This window comes from Bombina bombina, chromosome 8 (genome assembly GCF_027579735.1).
Source record: "Bombina bombina isolate aBomBom1 chromosome 8, aBomBom1.pri, whole genome shotgun sequence".
Taxonomy (NCBI): Eukaryota; Metazoa; Chordata; class Amphibia; order Anura; family Bombinatoridae; genus Bombina; species Bombina bombina.
In genome coordinates, this window is record NC_069506.1 from 132,793,488 (window position 1) to 132,813,995 (window position 20,508).

The 20,508-nt window shown below is 39.2% G+C and overlaps 1 protein-coding gene across 1 annotated transcript in view; it reads left to right on the top strand.

The window, feature by feature from the left end:
* Window positions 1-19,657, top strand: part of LOC128638873 (zinc finger protein 436) — a 207,833-nt gene extending 188,176 nt beyond the window's left edge. The window contains exon 10 of the mRNA XM_053691001.1: window positions 16,946-19,657. Coding sequence (XP_053546976.1) covers window positions 16,946-17,724 — 779 coding nt within the window. The 3' untranslated portion in view covers window positions 17,725-19,657. The remainder of the gene's footprint in view (window positions 1-16,945) is intronic.
* The last annotated feature ends 851 nt before the right edge of the window (window positions 19,658-20,508 follow it).

Sequence of the window (20,508 nt, forward strand, 5' to 3'; positions counted from 1 at the left end):
TTATTCGACCGAAAGGAAAAAGGAACAACACAAAGGTGTAGGTGCCTGAGGTTTTGTCAAAAAATAACCGTCTGAAAGTAAAGGGCAGGGTCGTGTACTCACAATATCCGGAAAGAGAGAAATTTATCAGGTAAGCATAAATTTTGTTTTCTTTCCTAAGATATGGTGAGTCCCCGACGTCATCAATTACTAGTGGCAACCAATACCCAAGCTACAGGACACAGATGACTAGGATGGTAGAACAAGACAGGCAGACTTAAACAGAAGGCACCACATTTTAAGGAACCTTTCTCCCAAAAAAAGCCTCAGCCAAGGCAAAAGAATCAAATTTGAAAATTTGGTATAAGTATGCAAAGTATGGAAACGGCCTTTGTGGAATAAACTGTACATCTCTCTGGAAGCTGCTGACCAGCAGTTTCATAAGCAAAACGATTATAATTCTCAACCATAGGGCAAAAGAATGAGAAAATCCTTAGTCGCCTGAAAGAAGAAATTCAGAGCACGCACAACATCACAAGTATCAGAAGAAGAATTAGGACAAAGAGAAGGAACAACAATTTCCTGATTAAATTTTCTCTCTGAGCCCATTTTTTAGGAACAAAACCCAACTCTGTATGAGGAACTGCCTTATCAGCATGAAAGATAAGAAAATGTGAATCACACTGCAAAGCCGAGAGGAGCAACAGGCTAAACACAGGCCTGATTCTGATCAGGGCCTGACAAAATGATAGAAACTAGATAATCCCTTCTCCAGATCTCCCTGGAGAAAAGACAAAATCCTAGGAATCCTAACCCTACTCCAAGAGTAGCCATTGGATTCACACCAATAAAGGTATTTACTCCATACCTTATGGTAAATCTTCTAGAAAACAGGCTTACAAGTCTGAATCATGGTCTCAATGACAGAACTAAGCGTTCAATGTCCAAGCAGACCGATTCAGAGAAACAAGATTTGGATAAGAGAATAGAACCCTGAGACAGGTCCTTCCTCAGAGGCAAACCTCCAAGGTGTAAGAGATTACATCTTTACTAGGTCTGCATACCAGATCCTGCAAGGCCATGCAGGAACTATAAGAATTACCAATGCTCTCTCCAGAATCATAAAATGTTTCGTAGGAGAGCAAATGGAGAAAATAGATATGCGGGACTAAAATCCCAAGGAACCGCCAGATCTATCGGGTCTCCAAACCCAGAACCGTACTTTGGAAGCTTGGTGATCTGCCAAGATACCATTAGATCCAACTCCAGCACCCCTCATTGAGGGTTAACCTGGAGAACACCTCCGGATTGAGAGTTCACTCCCCAGGGTGAAATGTCTGTCTGCTCAAGAAGTCCGCTTTCCAATTGTCAACACCTGGAATAAGTATGGCAGATAGACAGCAATTGTGAGCTTCCACCCACTGAACAATCCAAGCCACCTCTTTCATGGCTAAGGCACTCAAGAGTTCCTCCCTGGAGGTTAAGGTAAGACACTGAGGAGATATTGTCCGGCTGGAACCTGATAAACCAGACTAAGGACAACTGAGGCCAAGCCATCAAAGCATTCAAAATCGCTCTCAACTCCAAGATGTCTATAGGGAGAGCAGACTCCTCCCGAATCCAAAGACTGCGCCTTAAGGAGTCCGTGGACACAATCACACAGGAAGGTCTCTGGAAGCATGTGCCCTGAGACAGATGTTCCAGAGAAGCCTCCCGTGAGAGAATCTCTTGTCGACTGATCCAGAATTATCTCTTGAGACCTATTAAAATGGACTCCATTCCGTTGTCTGAGCATATATAACAGCAGAACCCTCAGACGGAATTGAGCAAAGGGAAGGAATCTTTTATGTTCTGACCTCTGTCAGAAATATTTTCATAGATAGGGAAACTATTATGGTCCCTAAAAAAAAAAAATAACGCTGTACCTGAAACAATGCAACTCTTTCCCAGATTCACCTTTCGTCCAATGAACGTAGAAAAAAAAAGGTTCTCTGTATGAGAGTTTGCTTGCTGAAAAGATGGCGTCTGAACCCAAATGTTGTCTAGGAAGGGTGCCACTGCAATTCCTCGAAACCTAAGCACTGCCAAGAGGGTCCCCAGAACCTTTAAGAAAAATCTGGGAGCCGTGGTAAGGCCAAAGGGAAAAGCCACAAACTGAAAGTGTCTGTACAGAAAGGCAAATCTCTGGAACTTGAATATATGTGTCCTTAAGGTCTAGGGTAGTCATTAACTGACCCTCTTGGACCAAAGGAAGAATGGAACGAATGGTTTCCATCTTGAAGGACGGTACCCTGAGAACTTGTAGAGACACTTAAGTCTAGAATAGGAGGAAAAGTTCCCTCTTTTCTGGGGAACCCCGAACAAGTCTGAATAGAATCCCATACCCTGTTACCTTACAGGAACAGGTACTATCACTCTCAGAGAGAAAAGTCTAAATAGCTTGTGAGCACACATTTAAAGTGCAAGTAGCTGCATCCGGATTCAAACTACAAACTTTCCCGCTTGATAGGCAGCTAAGCTAACCATCAGGCTACTGCAGCTGGCTCCAAACACAATTCAAAAATGCCTCTCTAATCTGGACTGCAGATAAACTGAGAGGAGAAACCTGTCTCTGGGAAAAAAAGGTTTTGAATTAAATTTAGAAACCCTGAGCTACTATGTCCACAGCCTATCTGGGACATCACGTATCCTTGCTTGAAGAAAAAATAGAAATTCAGCCCCCACTTGGTCTGATCCCGGATCAGGGGAAAACCCATCATGCTGAGCCTCAGCTGTGTTTTTTTTACTCTGACACCCTTTAGGTCTATTCTTCTTGTATAACTGCAGAACTCTTATGGTAGAAAAGACACACTTCTACCCTTAATATCAGTAATATGTCTGCCAGACCAGGACCAAACAAGGTCTTATCCTTGTAAGGAAGCGCCAGAAGCTTGGACTTAGAGAAAAAATCCACTGAACAATAATTTTGCTACAACGCTCTAACTAGCACAGCGATATCTTGGCTCCTAGCAAAACAACTTATATGGTAGCATAAGAAATAAAAGAATTGGCTCGCTTTAGAGCCCTAATTCTGATCTGCATCTCCCAAAGGAGTCTCTACCAAAATTGAATCAGACAAGGCGTCGCACCCAAAAGATGCCGCACTTGACACAGTGGCAATACAAAAGATCAAATAAGCCTTCAGCATAGTCCATTGATCCTTAAAAGAGCAGCTGTCCTCTATAGGGATCTTAGTACTCTTAGCCAGAGTAGAAATAGCCCCTTCTACTCTAGGCACCGTGCACCATGAATCTTTACAAGAGTCAGCAACAGGAATCATTTTAAAGACAGGAGACAGGGAAACGGTATCCCTGGCTTCTCCTATTCCTGCAAAATAATGCACAGTCTGGAACAGGGAACACTTCCACAAAGGAAGAAACATCGTAGTAACTATTAAGTTTTTTAGATTTCTTAAGGTTGACAACGACAGATGTATTGGAGTCGTCCAAAGTATTTTACCCTCAGAGGCTACCGAGGTATCCTCAACAGACCTATGAGGAAGGGCAACCTGTGTAGCAACAGTTGGAACAGAAACCTTACCATCTGAATCTCTAATTTTCTAGTCCCATAAATTAATGCAGAGAGTTTGGGTAGCAATTCCAGCTTAACCCCTACAGCGCCAGCCTCCTAGCCCCAGAATACAAATGGCACTAACCTGCACATCTAGCTGTCTGGCAGGAGGACAGCTCACCCGGTGTGAAATGAAGCCACTCCTTACAGAGACCTGTGGGAAAAAACCAAGAACCGAGTAAACCTACTCTTGCTATATTAGGGCAGCAAAAATGTTAGCAAAATGCAGCAAGGCCCACCTTACAAGTTCCTAACTGCTTTAAAGCCACCACTATTCTACTGAAGGGATTAACGTGGACTACGGCTAGACCCAAAAATACTTGCTTGTAGCGAAAGAAATCCAATTTTCTTCAGACACCAAAACTTAATTTCCTTCATTGACAGAGGCAAAGAGATTGACTTGGGTTTATGGGAAGGGAAGTGATACTTAACAGCTTTGCTGTGGTGCTCTTTGGCCAGGAGTGAAATTCCCAATAGTAATTGATGAAGTTGTGGACTCACCATATCTTAGGAAAGAAATGAATATATATGAATATTGCATAAATATGCTTTTACATGTTTTCATCTACTTGACTGCAAAGGGCTCTAATAGACTTATACATGTGTCTATATATATATATGTATTTGTGTATGTCTGTGTAAATACAAATGTACACATATAAATACAAATGCACATATGTTAATGCACCACTCGTAATCTGGGCCAAAATGTTTAATCATTTGGTGACTTTAATATAATAGTAATTTATTAAAAGGACATTTTACTAAATATTTTATTCTCAGTGAAATATTTACTTATGGGGGGAAAATGTACTTTCATTATTTATTTTGACTGCTTTTTCTGTAGTTTTAACTCTGAAAAAAGTGGCTAGACTTCATCCTGCAGGATAATAACCCTGACCATACAATACTGCAACATACTACAATGATTGCATTATCAGTAAAGGGTCTCATATCTGCCCATAATTGCCTGCAAGAGATAAGATGAACAATACCAAGTAGGTTATGTCTTCCGGTTATGGTTGCACTTAGCTTGGCGGGATCTTCTATATGAAGACCTGTATTTAGCACTGTCTGCAGCTTTCAAATGCCAGGATGCCTCAAAGGAAATGGAATAGATTTATTCCAAATTGAATAAAAACAGCTCTTACTTGCTTCACGCGGTTAAACAGATATTTTCTTTCTCAGGAACAAAACAATTTTCAGAGAGCTATTTGTATTGCTTCTGAGAGAGACGGTAAGTCCACTGAAACACATTGAACTTTTTTAAATAAGAACTCTTAATTCAATTTGGAATAAATCGTTATATATTGATTTAATTGGATTTGTGCCATTTAAAAAAAAAAATTTTTTTAAGACTTACTCTTGTGAGTATATTCCATTTAGTATATTGCTGGGTGTTATACGGCTTACACTATGTTGGCTTTCCTTTTACTTTGATGCACCCTGGTGTTTGGAAGTACCGCACTGCGCTTAAAGGGACAGTCTACATGATTTTTTTTTATTGTTTAAAAAGATAGATAACCTCTTTATTACTAATTCCCCAGTTTTGCATAATCAACACTGTTCTACTAATATAATTTTTACCTCTGTAATTACCTTGTATCTAAGCCTCTGCAGACTGCCCCCTTATCTCAGTGCTTTTTACAAAATTGCATTTTAGCCAATTAGCGCTGGTTACTACATAATTTCACGGGAGTGAGCACATGTGATCTATATGGCACATATGAACTAGCACTGTCTGTGAAAACATAATAAAATGCACTGAGATAAGAGGCAGCCTGCAGGGGCTAAGAAACGGGCAGAAATGTAAAGGTTTAGACTAGAGGTTATAAAGTTTCTTAATATAACAATGTTGGTTGTGCAAAGTTGGGGAATAGGTAGTAAAGGCATTATCTATCTTTTAAACAATTAAACAAATGAAGTTTAATCTCCCTTTAATATGGGTCTTCAAATAGAAGATTCTTTCAAGCTGAGTGCGCCCTTAGCCGTGGAAGATGTTGTTATACATTTAAAACATTTATTTTATATGTGGATCTTTTGCAATGCATATATTTATATGTAATAAAATTGACTTTAAAGAGACAAACACGTAATTATGTGACTCTTGTACAATAAATGAACGTACTAGGAGAGTGGGAAGTTGTAAAGGTATAGAAAAGTCAAAGATAAACTTGAATGATTCAGATAGAGCTTGTCATTTTAAGACACCTTTAAATTCACTTCTATTTTCAAATGTGCTTTGTTCTCTTAGTATCCCTTGTTAAAAAATGAATACGCACATATCATACACTAGTGGGAGCTGCTGCTAATGGTGCCTGCACACATTTGTCTCTTGTGATTGGCTAAATAGATATTTCTCCAACATAGGTGTGTCCGGTCCACGGCGTCATCCTTACTTGTGGGATATTCTCTTCCCCAACAGGAAATGGCAAAGAGCCCAGCAAAGCTGGTCACATGATCCCTCCTAGGCTCCGCCTACCCCAGTCATTCTCTTTGCCGTTGTACAGGCAACATCTCCACGGAGATGGCTTAGAGTTTTTTAGTGTTTAACTGTAGTTTTTCATTATTCAATCAAGAGTTTGTTATTTTCAAATAGTGCTGGTACGTACTATTTACTCAGAAACAGAAAAGAGATGAAGAATTCTGTTTGTATGAGGAAAATGATTTTAGCAACCGTAACTAAAATCCATGGCTGTTCCACACAGGACTGTTGAGAGCATTAACTTCAGTTGGGGGAACAGTTTGCAGTCCTTTGCTGCTTGAGGTATGACACATTCTAACAAGACGATGTAATGCTGGAAGCTGTCATTTTCCCTATGGGATCCGGTAAGCCATGTTTATTACGATTGTAAATAAGGGCTTCACAAGGGCTTATTTAGACTGTAGACATTTTTTGGGCTAAATCGATTGATATTAACACTTATTTAGCCTTGAGGAATCATTTATTCTGGGTATTTTGATATAATAATATCGGCAGGCACTGTTTTAGACACCTTATTCTTTAGGGGCTTTCCCAAAGCATAGGCAGAGTCTCATTTTCGCGCCGGTGTTGCGCACTTGTTTTTGAGAGGCATGGCATGCAGTCGCATGTGAGAGGAGCTCTGATACTTATAAAGGACTTCTGAAGGCATCATTTGGTATCGTATTCCCCTTGGGTTTGGTTGGGTCTCAGCAAAGCAGATACCAGGGACTGTAAAGGGGTTAAAGCTTAAAACGGCTCCGGTTCCGTTATTTTAAGGGTTAAAGCTTCCAAAATTGGTGTGCAATATTTTCAAGGCTTTAAGACACTGTGGTGAAAGTTTGGTGAATTTTGAACAATTCCTTCATGTTTTTTCGCAATTGCAGTAATAAAGTGTGTTCAGTTTAAAATTTAAAGTGACAGTAACGGTTTTATTTCAAAACGTTTTTTGTACTTTCTTATCAAGTTTATGCCTGTTTAACATGTCTGAACTACCAGATAGACTGTGTTCTGAATGTGGGGAAGCCAGAATTCCTATTCATTTAAATAAATGTGATTTATGTGATAATGACAATGATGCCCAAGATGATTCCTCAAGTGAGGGGAGTAAGCATGGTACTGCATCATTCCCTCCTTCGTCTACACGAGTCTTGCCCACTCAGGAGGCCCCTAGTACATCTAGCGCGCCAATACTCCTTACTATGCAACAATTAACGGCTGTAATGGATAATTCTGTCAAAAACATTTTAGCCAAAATGAACCCTTGTCAGCGTAAGCGTGGATGCTCTGTTTTAGTTACTGAAGAGCATGACGACGCTGATATTAATATCTCTGAAGGGCCCCTAACCCAATCTGAGGGAGCCAGGGAGGTTTTGTCTGAGGGAGAAATTACTGATTTAGGGAACATTTCTCAGCAGGCTGAATCTGATGTGATTACTTTTAAATTTAAATTGGAACATCTCCGCATTTTGCTTAAGGAGGTATTATCCACTCTGGATGATTGTGAAAATTTGGTCATCCCAGAGAAACTATGTAAAATGGACAAGTTCCTAGAGGTGCCGGGGCTCCCAGAAGCTTTTCCTATACCCAAGCGGGTGGCGGACATTGTTAATAAAGAATGGGAAAGGCCCGGTATTCCTTTCGTCCCTCCCCCCATATTTAAAAAATTGTTTCCTATGGTCGACCCCAGAAAGGACTTATGGCAGTCAGTCCCCAAGGTCGAGGGAGCGGTTTCTACTTTAAACAAACGCACCACTATTCCCATAGAGGATAGTTGTGCTTTCAAAGATCCTATGGATAAAAAATTAGAAGGTTTGCTTAAAAAGATGTTTGTTCAGCAGGGTTACCTTCTACAACCCATTTCATGCATTGTCCCTGTCACTACAGCCGCATATTTCTGGTTTGATGAACTGATTAAGGTGCTCGATAGTGACTCTCCTCCTTATGAGGAGATTATGGACAGAGTCAATGCTCTCAAATTGGCTAATTCTTTCACTCTAGACGCCTCTTTGCAATTGGCTAAGTTAGCGGCTAAGAATTCTGGGTTTGCTATTGTGGCGCGCAGAGCGCTTTGGTTGAAATCTTGGTCGGCTGATGCGTCTTCCAAGAACAAGCTACTAAACATTCCTTTCAAGGGGAAAACGCTGTTTGGTCCTGACTTGAAAGAGATTATCTCTGATATCACTGGGGGTAAGGGTCATGCCCTTCCTCAGGATCGGCCTTTCAAGGCAAAAAATAGACCTAATTTTCGTCCCTTTCGTAAAAACGGACCAGCCCAAGGTGCTACGTCCTCTAAGCAAGAGGGTAATACTTCTCAGGCCAAGCCAGCTTGGAGACCAATGCAAGGCTGGAACAAGGGAAAGCAGGCAAAGAAACCTGCCACTGCTACCAAGACAGCATGAAATATCGGCCCCCGATCCGGGACCGGATCTGGTGGGGGGCAGACTCTCTCTCTTCGCTCAGGCTTGGGCAAGAGATGTTCTGGATCCTTGGGCGCTAGAAATAGTCTCCCAGGGTTATCTTCTGGAATTCAAGGGACTTCCCCCAAGGGGAAGGTTCCACAGGTCTCAGTTGTCTTCAGACCACATAAAAAGACAGGCGTTCTTACATTGTGTAGAAGACCTGTTAAAAATGGGAGTGATTCATCCTGTTCCATTGAGAGAACAAGGGATGGGGTTCTACTCCAATCTGTTCATAGTTCCCAAAAAAGAGGGAACATTCAGACCAATCCTAGATCTCAAGATCTTAAACAAATTTCTCAAGGTCCCATCTTTCAAGATGGAAACCATTCGAACTATCCTTCCTTCCATCCAGGAAGGTCAATTCATGACCACGGTGGATTTAAAGGATGCGTATCTACATATTCCTATCCACAAGGAACATCATCGGTTCCTAAGGTTTACATTCCTGGACAAACATTACCAGTTCGTGGCGCTTCCTTTCGGATTAGCCACTGCTCCAAGGATTTTCACAAAGGTACTAGGGTCCCTTCTAGCTGTGCTAAGACCAAGGGGCATTGCAGTAGTACCTTACCTGGACGACATTCTGATTCAAGCGTCGTCCCTCCCTCGAGCAAAGGCTCACACGGACATCGTCCTGGCCTTTCTCAGATCGCACGGCTGGAAAGTGAACGTGGAAAAGAGTTCTCTATCCCCGTCAACAAGGGTTCCCTTCTTGGGAACAATTATAGACTCCTCAGAAATGAGGATTTTTCTAACAGAGGCCAGAAAGACAAAGCTTCTGGACTCTTGTCGAATACTTCATTCCGTTCCTCTTCCTTCCGTAGCTCAGTGCATGGAAGTGATCGGGTTGATGGTAGCGGCAATGGACATAGTTCCTTTTGCGCGCATTCATCTAAGACCATTACAACTGTGCATGCTCAGTCAGTGGAATGGGGACTATACAGACTTGTCTCCAAAGATACAAGTAAATCAGAGGACCAGAGACTCACTCCGTTGGTGGCTGTCCCTGGACAACCTGTCACGGGGGATGACATTCCACAGACCAGAGTGGGTCATTGTCACGACCGACGCCAGTCTGATGGGCTGGGGCGCGGTCTGGGGATCCCTGAAAGCTCAGGGTCTTTGGTCTCGGGAAGAATCTCTTCTACCGATAAATATTCTGGAACTGAGAGCGATATTCAATGCTCTCAAGGCTTGGCCTCAGCTAGCGAGGACCAAGTTCATACGGTTTCAATCAGACAACATGACGACTGTTGCGTACATCAACCATCAGGGGGGAACAAGGAGTTCCCTAGCGATGGAAGAAGTGACCAAGATTATTCTATGGGCGGAGTCTCACTCCTGCCACCTGTCTGCTATCCACATCCCGGGAGTGGAAAATTGGGAAGCGGATTTTCTGAGTCGTCAGACATTGCATCCGGGGGAGTGGGAACTCCATCCGGAAATCTTTGCCCAAGTCACGCAACTTTGGGGCATTCCAGACATGGATCTGATGGCCTCTCGTCAGAACTTCAAAGTTCCTTGCTACGGGTCCAGATCCAGGGATCCCAAGGCGGCTCTAGTGGATGCACTAGTAGCACCTTGGACCTTCAAACTAGCTTATGTGTTCCCGCCGTTTCCTCTCATCCCCAGGCTGGTAGCCAGGATCAATCAGGAGAGGGCGTCGGTGATCTTGATAGCTCCTGCGTGGCCACGCAGGACTTGGTATGCAGATCTGGTGAATATGTCATCGGCTCCACCTTGGAAGCTACCTTTGAGACGAGACCTTCTTGTTCAGGGTCCGTTCGAACATCCGAATCTGGTTTCACTCCAGCTGACTGCTTGGAGATTGAACGCTTGATTTTATCGAAGCGAGGTTTCTCAGATTCTGTTATCGATACTCTTGTTCAGGCCAGAAAGCCTGTAACTAGAAAGATTTACCACAAAATTTGGAAAAAATATATCTGTTGGTGTGAATCTAAAGGATTCCCTTGGGACAAGGTTAAGATTCCTAGGATTCTATCCTTCCTTCAAGAAGGATTGGAAAAAGGATTATCGGCAAGTTCCCTGAAGGGACAGATTTCTGCCTTGTCGGTGTTACTTCACAAAAAACTGGCAGCTGTGCCAGATGTTCAAGCCTTTGTTCAGGCTCTGGTTAGAATCAAGCCTGTTTACAAACCTTTGACTCCTCCTTGGAGTCTCAATTTAGTTCTTTCAGTTCTTCAGGGGGTTCCGTTTGAACCCTTACATTCCGTTGATATTAAGTTATTATCTTGGAAAGTTTTGTTTTTAGTTGCAATTTCTTCTGCTAGAAGAGTTTCAGAATTATCTGCTCTGCAGTGTTCTCCTCCTTATCTGGTGTTCCATGCAGATAAGGTGGTTTTACGTACTAAACCTGGTTTTCTTCCAAAAGTTGTTTCTAACAAAAACATTAACCAGGAGATTATCGTACCTTCTCTGTGTCCGAAACCAGTTTCAAAGAAGGAACGCTTGTTGCACAATTTGGATGTTGTTCGCGCTCTAAAATTCTATTTAGATGCTACAAAGGATTTTAGACAAACATCTTCCCTGTTTGTTGTTTATTCAGGTAAAAGGAGAGGTCAAAAAGCAACTTCTACCTCTCTCTCTTTTTGGATTAAAAGCATCATCAGATTGGCTTACGAGACTGCCGGACGGCAGCCTCCCGAAAGAATCACGGCTCATTCCACTAGGGCTGTGGCTTCCACATGGGCCTTCAAGAACGAGGCTTCTGTTGATCAGATATGTAGGGCAGCGACTTGGTCTTCACTGCACACTTTTACCAAATTTTACAAGTTTGATACTTTTGCTTCTTCTGAGGCTATTTTTGGGAGAAAGGTTTTGCAAGCCGTGGTGCCTTCCATTTAGGTGACCTGATTTGCTCCCTCCCTTCATCCGTGTCCTAAAGCTTTGGTATTGGTTCCCACAAGTAAGGATGACGCCGTGGACCGGACACACCTATGTTGGAGAAAACAGAATTTATGTTTACCTGATAAATTTCTTTCTCCAACGGTGTGTCCGGTCCACGGCCCGCCCTGGTTTTTTAATCAGGTCTGATAATTTATTTTCTTTAACTACAGTCACCACGGTACCATATGGTTTCTCCTATGCTATTATTCCTCCTTAACGTCGGTCGAATGACTGGGGTAGGCGGAGCCTAGGAGGGATCATGTGACCAGCTTTGCTGGGCTCTTTGCCATTTCCTGTTGGGGAAGAGAATATCCCACAAGTAAGGATGACGCCGTGGACCGGACACACCGTTGGAGAAAGAAATTTATCAGGTAAACATAAATTCTGTTTTTCAGCTTCCTATCAGTAGTGCAACGCTGTCCCTTCAGCAATGGATAACAAGAGAATAAAGAAAATTTGATAATACAATTAAATTGGAAGTTGTTTAAAATTGTATGTTCTATCTGAATCATAAAAGAAAGTTTAGTGGTGTATTATCACCTTGTTTGGCCCTGACCTTGGGCTGTCTCTTTTTACATTAAGCCCAGCTACTCAATGGTAATGAAGAATTGACTACACAGAACAATTAAAAAAAAACCCTTATTTAGAATACCATGGGTTATCTACTTTTGCAAATTTGTATGGTTTTTCAGTAGTCAAACTCTCCACCACTTGCTTTGTTTAGAGGAGTCAATCCAGACTTTTTACTGATAAAGAAGCAGCTAGCCACTCTTTGTTCATGGGTTATGCTTTTGAAGTCTGTAGTGTGAAATTCCAAATCCCAGAATTGGGAAAACCCACAATTTTCAGACTTGAATTCAATATGGCCTCCCTCTCTCCCGTCTCTTTCCCCTTCAATCCATCCTAAATGCATCTGCCAGGCTAGTCCACCTCTCTCGATGCTCTGTTTTTGCTGCACGTCCCTTCACTGGCTCCCCATTCACAGCAGAGTTAAATTCAAAATTTGCACACTGACCTACAAAGCCCTCACCAATGCTGCCCCCATCCTACCTGTCCTCACTCATCAACAAATATACTCCCAACGCGCCCCCTAAGATCCAACAATGTCCTGCTCCTTGCGTCCTCTACCATCACCTCCTCTCATGCTAGACTACAGGACTTCTCTTGTGCGGCACCAACCCTCTGGAACGCACTTCCTTGAGCTGTCATACTTTCCCCTAACCTTTCCTCTTCCTTTAAACGTTTCATAAATACTTTTTTGTTCAGTGAAGCTTATAACCCGACTCATTTTTCTCCTCACTAATATCATTCTCACCTTTGCAGCCCCCACCTCCTGTTTCCCTTCCTCATACCCATCTAGCTTGTAAGTTCCCACGGGAATAGGGTCCTCAATTCCCCCTGTATTTGTCTGTAAAATGTTGCCTTTTATTGTATTGTTTATACGTTGTACGTTTATCCTTGTACCCATGGGCAGCGCTGCAGAATCTGTTGGAGCTTTGTAAATAAAAATAATAAAGGATCATGGGGGCAAAATAAAGTATATTGCAAAGTTATTTTACTTCACATAATTAAACATTTTTGTGTTGGATTCCGATGGTGTTTAATATATTTTTTAAGGTAAAAGTGTTTTCATTTTTCATCACTTACTAATAACACTACAACAGTATTAACCAGAAACCTGAATGTTATCTCCGTTGAATTATGAAGAACTGCTGGACAAAGAAGCGCACTACTAAATTGAATTACTAGAATTATCAAGAACACAATTTGTGTATTTTGTGTTTATGCACTTCTTGTGCTTAAAAAAAAAAAAAAAAGTTTATTTGTGAAGGTAGTTTATTTTATTTTTACACTGTCCATCTTTATGCAGAAGTGTGTTAAATAATCCTCTTTTTTTTTCCTTTTTTTTTCTTTAATTCATGAGATAAACCGACTTAATTCTATGTGCTTAACAATTTGGCTTTAAAAGTTTTTTTATCTAATCCCTAGTGGTAATTAACTTTTCGTAACTGGTTTTAAATTTCAGTATTGTATCTACTAATTTGAGGAGGAAATGCTGTCTCATAAGATATTTCTGTTTTGTTAATGGAAATGTTCTTTACCTTTGAATAATATGATTAAATATAGTGTTTTTTTTTTTATTATGTTAAATATATTTTACTGTAGGATACATTTTCTTTGTGGCCAAAGTCATGTACATTGTTGAATTATTTGTGTATGCATTTGAACAAACTAGGAGCATCATAGTTTACTTAAATAGCTTTCGGCTAGATTACGAGATTTGCGGTATGAGTGAAAAAGCAGCGTTATGGCTGTTTTTCACAACCGCTGGTATTACGAGTTTTGCAGGTATATCTGTACCGCACACTTTGGCCGTAACGAAACATAAGTACCGCAGGTTTCAAAAAGTCCTTTTTCAATGGGACTTCCACAGCGCCGGTATTACGAGTTTGCCTGTCTTGCCAAAAAGTAAGTGGTACAGCCTATACAGTCAAGATCCATACCGTAAACAAAGTCAGTAGATAGGGCTTTTATGTTACAAAGCCCTAACATAAAATTCATAACTAAAGTGCTAAAAAGTACAGTAACACCCATAAACTACCTATTAACCCCTAAACTGAGGCCCTCTCGCATTGCAAACACTAAAATAAAATTATTAACCTCTAATCTGCCACTACAGACATCGCCACCACTATAATAAACATATTAACCCTTAAACCGCCACACTCCTGCATCGTAAACACTAGTTAATTATTAACCCCTAATCTGCTGTCCCTAACATCGCAGCAACCTACATTGCTTTTATTAACCCCTAATCTGCTGCTCCCAAAATCGCCACCACTATACTAAAGTTATTAACCCCTAACCCTAACACCCACTAACTTAAAATAAATCTAATTAAAAAATTCCTATCATTAACTAAATAATTCCTATTTAAAACTAAATACCTGTAAAATAAACCCTAAGCTAGCTACAATATAACTAATAGTTACATTGTATCTATCTTTAGGTTTTAATTTTATTTCACAAGTATGTTTGTATTTATTTTAACTAGGTAGACTAGTTAGTAAATAGTTAATAACTATTTACTAACTAGTCTACCTAGTTAAAATAAATGCAAACTATTTACTAACTACCTAGTTAAAATAAATACAAATTTACCTGTAAAATAAAACCTAACCTGAGTTACACTAGCACCTAATCTTACACTACAATTAACTAAATTACAAAAAAACAAACACTAAATTACACAAAATAAAAAAGAATAAAACTAATTAAACTAATTACACCTAATCTAATACCCCTATCAAAATAAAGCCCCCCCAAAATAAAAAAAACCCTTAGCCTACACTAAACTGCCAATAGCCCTTAAAAGGGCCTTTTGCGGAGCATTGCTCCAAAGAAATCGGCTCTTTTACCTGTAAAAAATAAATACTAACAATTCTCCAACAGTACAACCAAACCCCCCAAATAAAATCCGATCTAAAAAAAACCTAAGCTCCCCATTGCCCTTAAAAGGACATTTAGCTCTTTTTCTGCCCAAACCCTAATCCAAAAATAAAACCCACCCAATAAGCCCTTAAAAAAAAAAAACTTAACACTAAGCCCTGAAGATCCACTTACAGTTTTTGAAGACCGGACATCCATCCTCAACAAAGCGGCAGAAGTCTTCATCCATCCGGCGCGGCTCCATCTTCAAGACATCCGGCGCGGAGCATCCTCTTCTTTCCACGGCTAACGAAGAATGAAGGTTCCTTTAAGAGACGTCATCCAAGATGGTATCCCTTGAATTCCGATTGGCTGATAGAATTCTATCAGCCAATCGGAATTAAAGGTGAAAAAATACTATTGACTGATGCAATCAGCCAATAGGATTTTTTCACCTTTAATTCTGATTGGCTATCAGCCAATCGGAATTCAAGGGACGCCATCTTGGATGATGTCCCTTAAAGGAACCTTCATTCTTCGTTAGCCGTGGAAAGAAGTTGATGCTCCGCGCCGGATGTCTTGAAGAAGGAGCCGCGCCGGATGGATGAAGATAGAAGATGCTGACTGGATGAAGACTTCGGCCTGCTTGGATGAAGACTTCGGCCTGCTTGGATGAAGACTTCTGCCGGCTTCGCTGAGGACTTCTGCTGCTTCGTTGAGGATGGATGTCCGGTCTTCAAAATCTGTAAGTGGGTTTTCGGGGGTTAGTGTTAGTTTTTTTTTTTAAGGGTTTATTGGGTGGGTTTTATTTTTAGATTAGGGTTTGGGCAGAAAAAGAGCTAAATGTTTTTGTTTTTTTAACAGGTAAAAGAGCGGATTTCTTTGGGGCAATGCCCCGCAAAAGGCCCTTTTAAGGGCTATTTGCAGTTTAGTGTAGGCTAGGTTTTTTTGTAAAATTTTTTTTGGGGGGGGCTTTTTTATTTTGATAGGGCTATTAGATTAGGTGTAATTAGTTTAACTATTTGATCATTTCTTTTTTTATTTTGTGTAATTTAGTGTTTTGTTTTTTTGTAATTTTAGTTAATTCTATTTAATTAATGTAATTTAGTTAATTGTAGTATAAGGTTAGGTGTTAGTGTAAGACAGGTTAGGTTTTATTTTACATGTTAATTTGTATTTATTTTAACTAGATAGTAAATAGTTAATAACTATTTAGTAACTAGTCTTTTTACCTAGTTAAAATAAATACAAACTTGCCTGTGAACTAAAAATAAAACCTAAGATAGATACAATGTAACTATTCGTTATATTTTAGCTTTCTTAGGGTTATTTTTATAGTTAAGTATTTAGTATTAAATAGGAATCATTTAGTTAATGATAGGAATTTTTAATTAGATTTATTTTAATTATATTAAAGTTAGGGGTGTTAAGGTTAGATTTAGGGTTAGGTTTAGGGATTAATAACTTTAGTATAGTGGCGGCGACTTTGGGGTCGAAAGATTAGGGGTTAATAAGTGTAGGTAGCGGCAACATTGGGGCGGCAGATTAGGGGTTAATAAATGTAGGTAGGTGGCGGCGATGTTAGAGGCAGCAGATTAGGGGTTAATAAGTGTACTGTAGGTTGCAGCAGATTAGGGGTGTTCAGACTCGGGTTTTATGTTAGGGTGTTAGGTGTAAACATAACTTTTCTTTCCCCATAGGAATCAATGGGGCTGCGTTACAGAGCTTTACGCTCCTTTATTGCATTTGTTAGGCTTTTTTTTAGCCGGCTCTTCCCATTGATGTCTATGGGGAAATCGTGCACGAGCACGTAAAACCAGCTCAAAGCAGCGCTGGTATTTGAGTGTGGTATGGAACTCAATTTTGCTCAACGCTCGCATATTGCCTGCTAACACTGGGTTTATGAAAACCTGTAATAGCAGCGCTATAGGGAGATGAGCGGTGGAAATAACTTGTAAGTTAGTACCGAGACGCTCTTACTGCAAAACTCGTAATCTAGCCGTTGGTTAATGCTAGCATAATGTTTTTTTTCTCTGTGTATAAAAAAAAGTTTTTCTTGTTTTTTTTCCTTTCTCCTCCTCTCATTTTACCCCAACAGAAGATGTAACCGTTAACGAGAGAAAACAAGGTACTGAGAGACTCAGCATAGGAAACATTTCGGCAAAAAGCAAAGTGAAAGTTCAGTACAGTCTGAAAGATGGTGGATTCTGCCAAAGAATGTTGAGGTCATCAATTGTAAACAAGGATGAATTAACGCATAAACTTTACTTATCAGGATCTCAAAGGCCAATAGAACCTGAAAGGAGCTATAACTGTGTTGAATGTGGAAAGAGATTCTCTAAAATATCTGATCTTAGGCTTCATCAAGCAAGCCACAGAATGAAAATGAAACCTTTTAATGGTTGCATAATACAACTCAAAACTAATCCAAGAGTTCAGGTAGGACAAAAACTGGCCTCTGAGAATTTTTCTCATGCAGGTTCAGTCAAAAACATTTCAGGGGCAAAGTCAGTAACTTGTGTTGTTTATGACAAAAATGGCAACGCAAACTCTGTTATGCAAAGTCAAAAAACACTTATGAGAGAGAGGCGATTTATATGTAAATTCTGTGGCAAGCGTTTTCAGAATAACAGCAATCTTATTGGACATGAACGCATACATACAGGAGAGAAACCCTTTGAGTGTCAAGAATGTGGGAAAACCTTTAGTCAAAAAGCAAATCTGACCACTCATCAAAGGCTTCACACTGGAGAAAGGCCGTTTGTTTGTATAAATTGTGGAAAAGGCTTTGCACAGAAAATAAATCTGCTTACACATGAGAAAACGCATACAAAGAAAAGAAAGAAGATTGATAACAAAACTGTTATGATGAACTGATTAATGTCTATAAGAATTTTGTTTGTTAGGAAAGCTGTCAGCTACGTCAACCATAAAGTGCCTGGAACCTGGTTGCTCCTCATCAGTCTTATTTTTCAATAACCTTTCAGATACATTTTGGTGCAGGTAATACATACTATTTAGTTTAAGAATAATATATATTGACAGGTGCTAAAGAACTGATGCACATGGAAGTACCTCAAAATGAAAATATTTTAGCCAATCTAAAATATTTGTTACGTTTTTTAGCCTTACATATTAATTATATCTCACTGATTTGTATATAACAGTTGTGTTTCTGATATATCTTGATTCTAGACCATTATTTTATTATTAAAATCTAGAGAAGCCTACGATTTACTTGTTTTAGAAATGACAGCATCTATAAATCTGTAGACTTAGAAGAATTTATTTATTTTATAGTAGTGTTTTAATGTGTTTGCACAATGTCCATGTTTTTGTTTTTTAGTGTACATGCTAAGCATCCTATTACATTTTTTAATCTATATCAACAGTAGTGCAGTAACAGTCATAGTGTCAGTTTATATTTTAGAAAATTTGCAGATACTAAAAAAATCATGCCTTAATGGTATGATATTTGCCAAAGGTCAAGTGTTTTGCTTTAACATCCTGTGAAATTATAACTCTGGAAAACTCCAAATAATAGACAACTAAAGGGACATTAAATATTTTTTTTATGTATGAATCAGTAAAAATGTCTGCATACAAGATAAAGGCTTTAAAAATAAAGCTATTTTGTATTCTTTTTCCAACCCAACGGCCTGCCCCTTGAGTATGTTTACTTTTTATATCCTTTGCTTTGAGCAAGAATCAGGGAAATTATTAATGAGCACCTGAACTGATCAAGCATTCACTGTTAAAGCAGTTGCAATGCCAGGGCTCTTAAGTCTGCAGTATTCTTTCCAGGCAAATTATTACGAATAAATACAATTTTGAGTTTAATGTCCCTCTTAATGCCCAACAATATAAACTTGAAAAAAATGATTTTACATGCTAGGGATTGATAAAGAGTAACCAGTTGTGCCCTGTAATTTGGCAGGTTTTGTTCATTTTAAGGTAATTTATCGAGAAGTTTAAATCCCATTAAGAATCTTGTAAATGTTTTTCTTACAAAAAATATAGCTGTGGAAAGAACTTGAAGAGAACTTAGATTGTTCTCTCATGAATAGTATAAATTGCAAGGCACTATTGTGCTCAGTGCTGTTATACAAGAAACAAATTAAGGAGGAGACATAGAAAAAAAAAAGTATAAATAGCTCTGATTACCCAGTTCTTATGGAAATTCAGTTTGATTTGAAATGTTTTGGGCCTATGGTGCCATCATTAGAATATGTAGCGAGTATGACTTTGACATAATGAAAGAAAGATTGAAAGAATACTCAAAGTTTAATGATTCAGGAATAACAAATTAAATCTGTTGGTGTATTCTGTAAGGTGTTTTTTTTAATTCAGGGCTGTTTTTCTCCTTTTCTTGATCTTCCATTTAGTCTTCGTCAAACTGTAGAGTAGCCACCCCTCTTTGTAGCCTTTTTAGTCTTACAAACATCTACCATGTTGTTTTTCTTTTGTATCCAATGTCACTCCAACACGCATGGTTTGTTTTTGTACTGTAATTTAGTTTTAACCAGTAACCTCAAAAGAATTTTGCACATTGTTCCATATAATCCTTTTGTACCTACTTTTTGTTGCAGTCTAGATGAGGGCTTTACAAACTTAGGAGCCAGGTATCCACTGGCTCCTAGAATTTTACCCCTTTCTCCTAAATCTATATAGAAATGCCACTGTCTGGCTCCTAAATATTCTTACTGGCTCATAAATTTTAAACATATTTGTCAACCACTGATCTAGATCAAGAGTAAAAAACAAATATATATATTGACAATAAAAGAATGTTTTTTATTCTGCTCCGAAAGTCTGTTTTAGTCTGGAATATGTATTAAGTTTGCATTCCCCATTCTGTTTTCATACAATGTTGATAATTTAGTATTGTTGGTTAAATAAGCCAGTTGACGCTGATTTGTATTTAGATTGTTAGCAATTTGTATGTATGCTGAACATGCCTCTTCCTACATGGTGATTCTTCCAAGACATTATCCGAAAAGTTAGCATGGACTGCTATTACACTGTGCTACTATTACTGGGGTCTTTGTGTATCTGAATCGTGTTAAAAGAGTAAAATAATATAGCTTATATATTTTTTTTATTAATGAAAATCTCGTTTGCATCAGAATCCTTGTGTGTAAAAACATGTTTGGTTACATCAGGTTTAACATATGTATATTGCATAAGTCTGCTGAATTTACTATAAAAATAATTTTGGGCAAATACAAATGTCTGAAGTGGATAAAAAATTATATTTTTATCTAAAAAGTGAAAAGTTTGGAGATAAAGTGTTAAAATTGGTAGAATATAACCAATATCAATAAGATATGGATCAATACAAAGAGATCTTTAAATTTACAGAATTTGATGGACATAAAAAATTGTTGTATGATCACAAACAAGCAAACATTGCTAACGGCGTTTATGAATTTTCAAAATTGTATTTGGGTGTCCTACCGAGCCAAAATATTAAAAAATATATATATTAAAATATCGAAGAGTAAAATGTGTACTCCTGACTTAGACAGATCTCAACACTATAGAATCCTTCCCCCGCCTGTGTGACTCTTAAGTATAATGCATTTGGGATGGAAATTGAGGACATTTCCTTCTTAATATGGGAAGAGTCCACAGCTGCATTCCTTACTTGTGGGAAATACT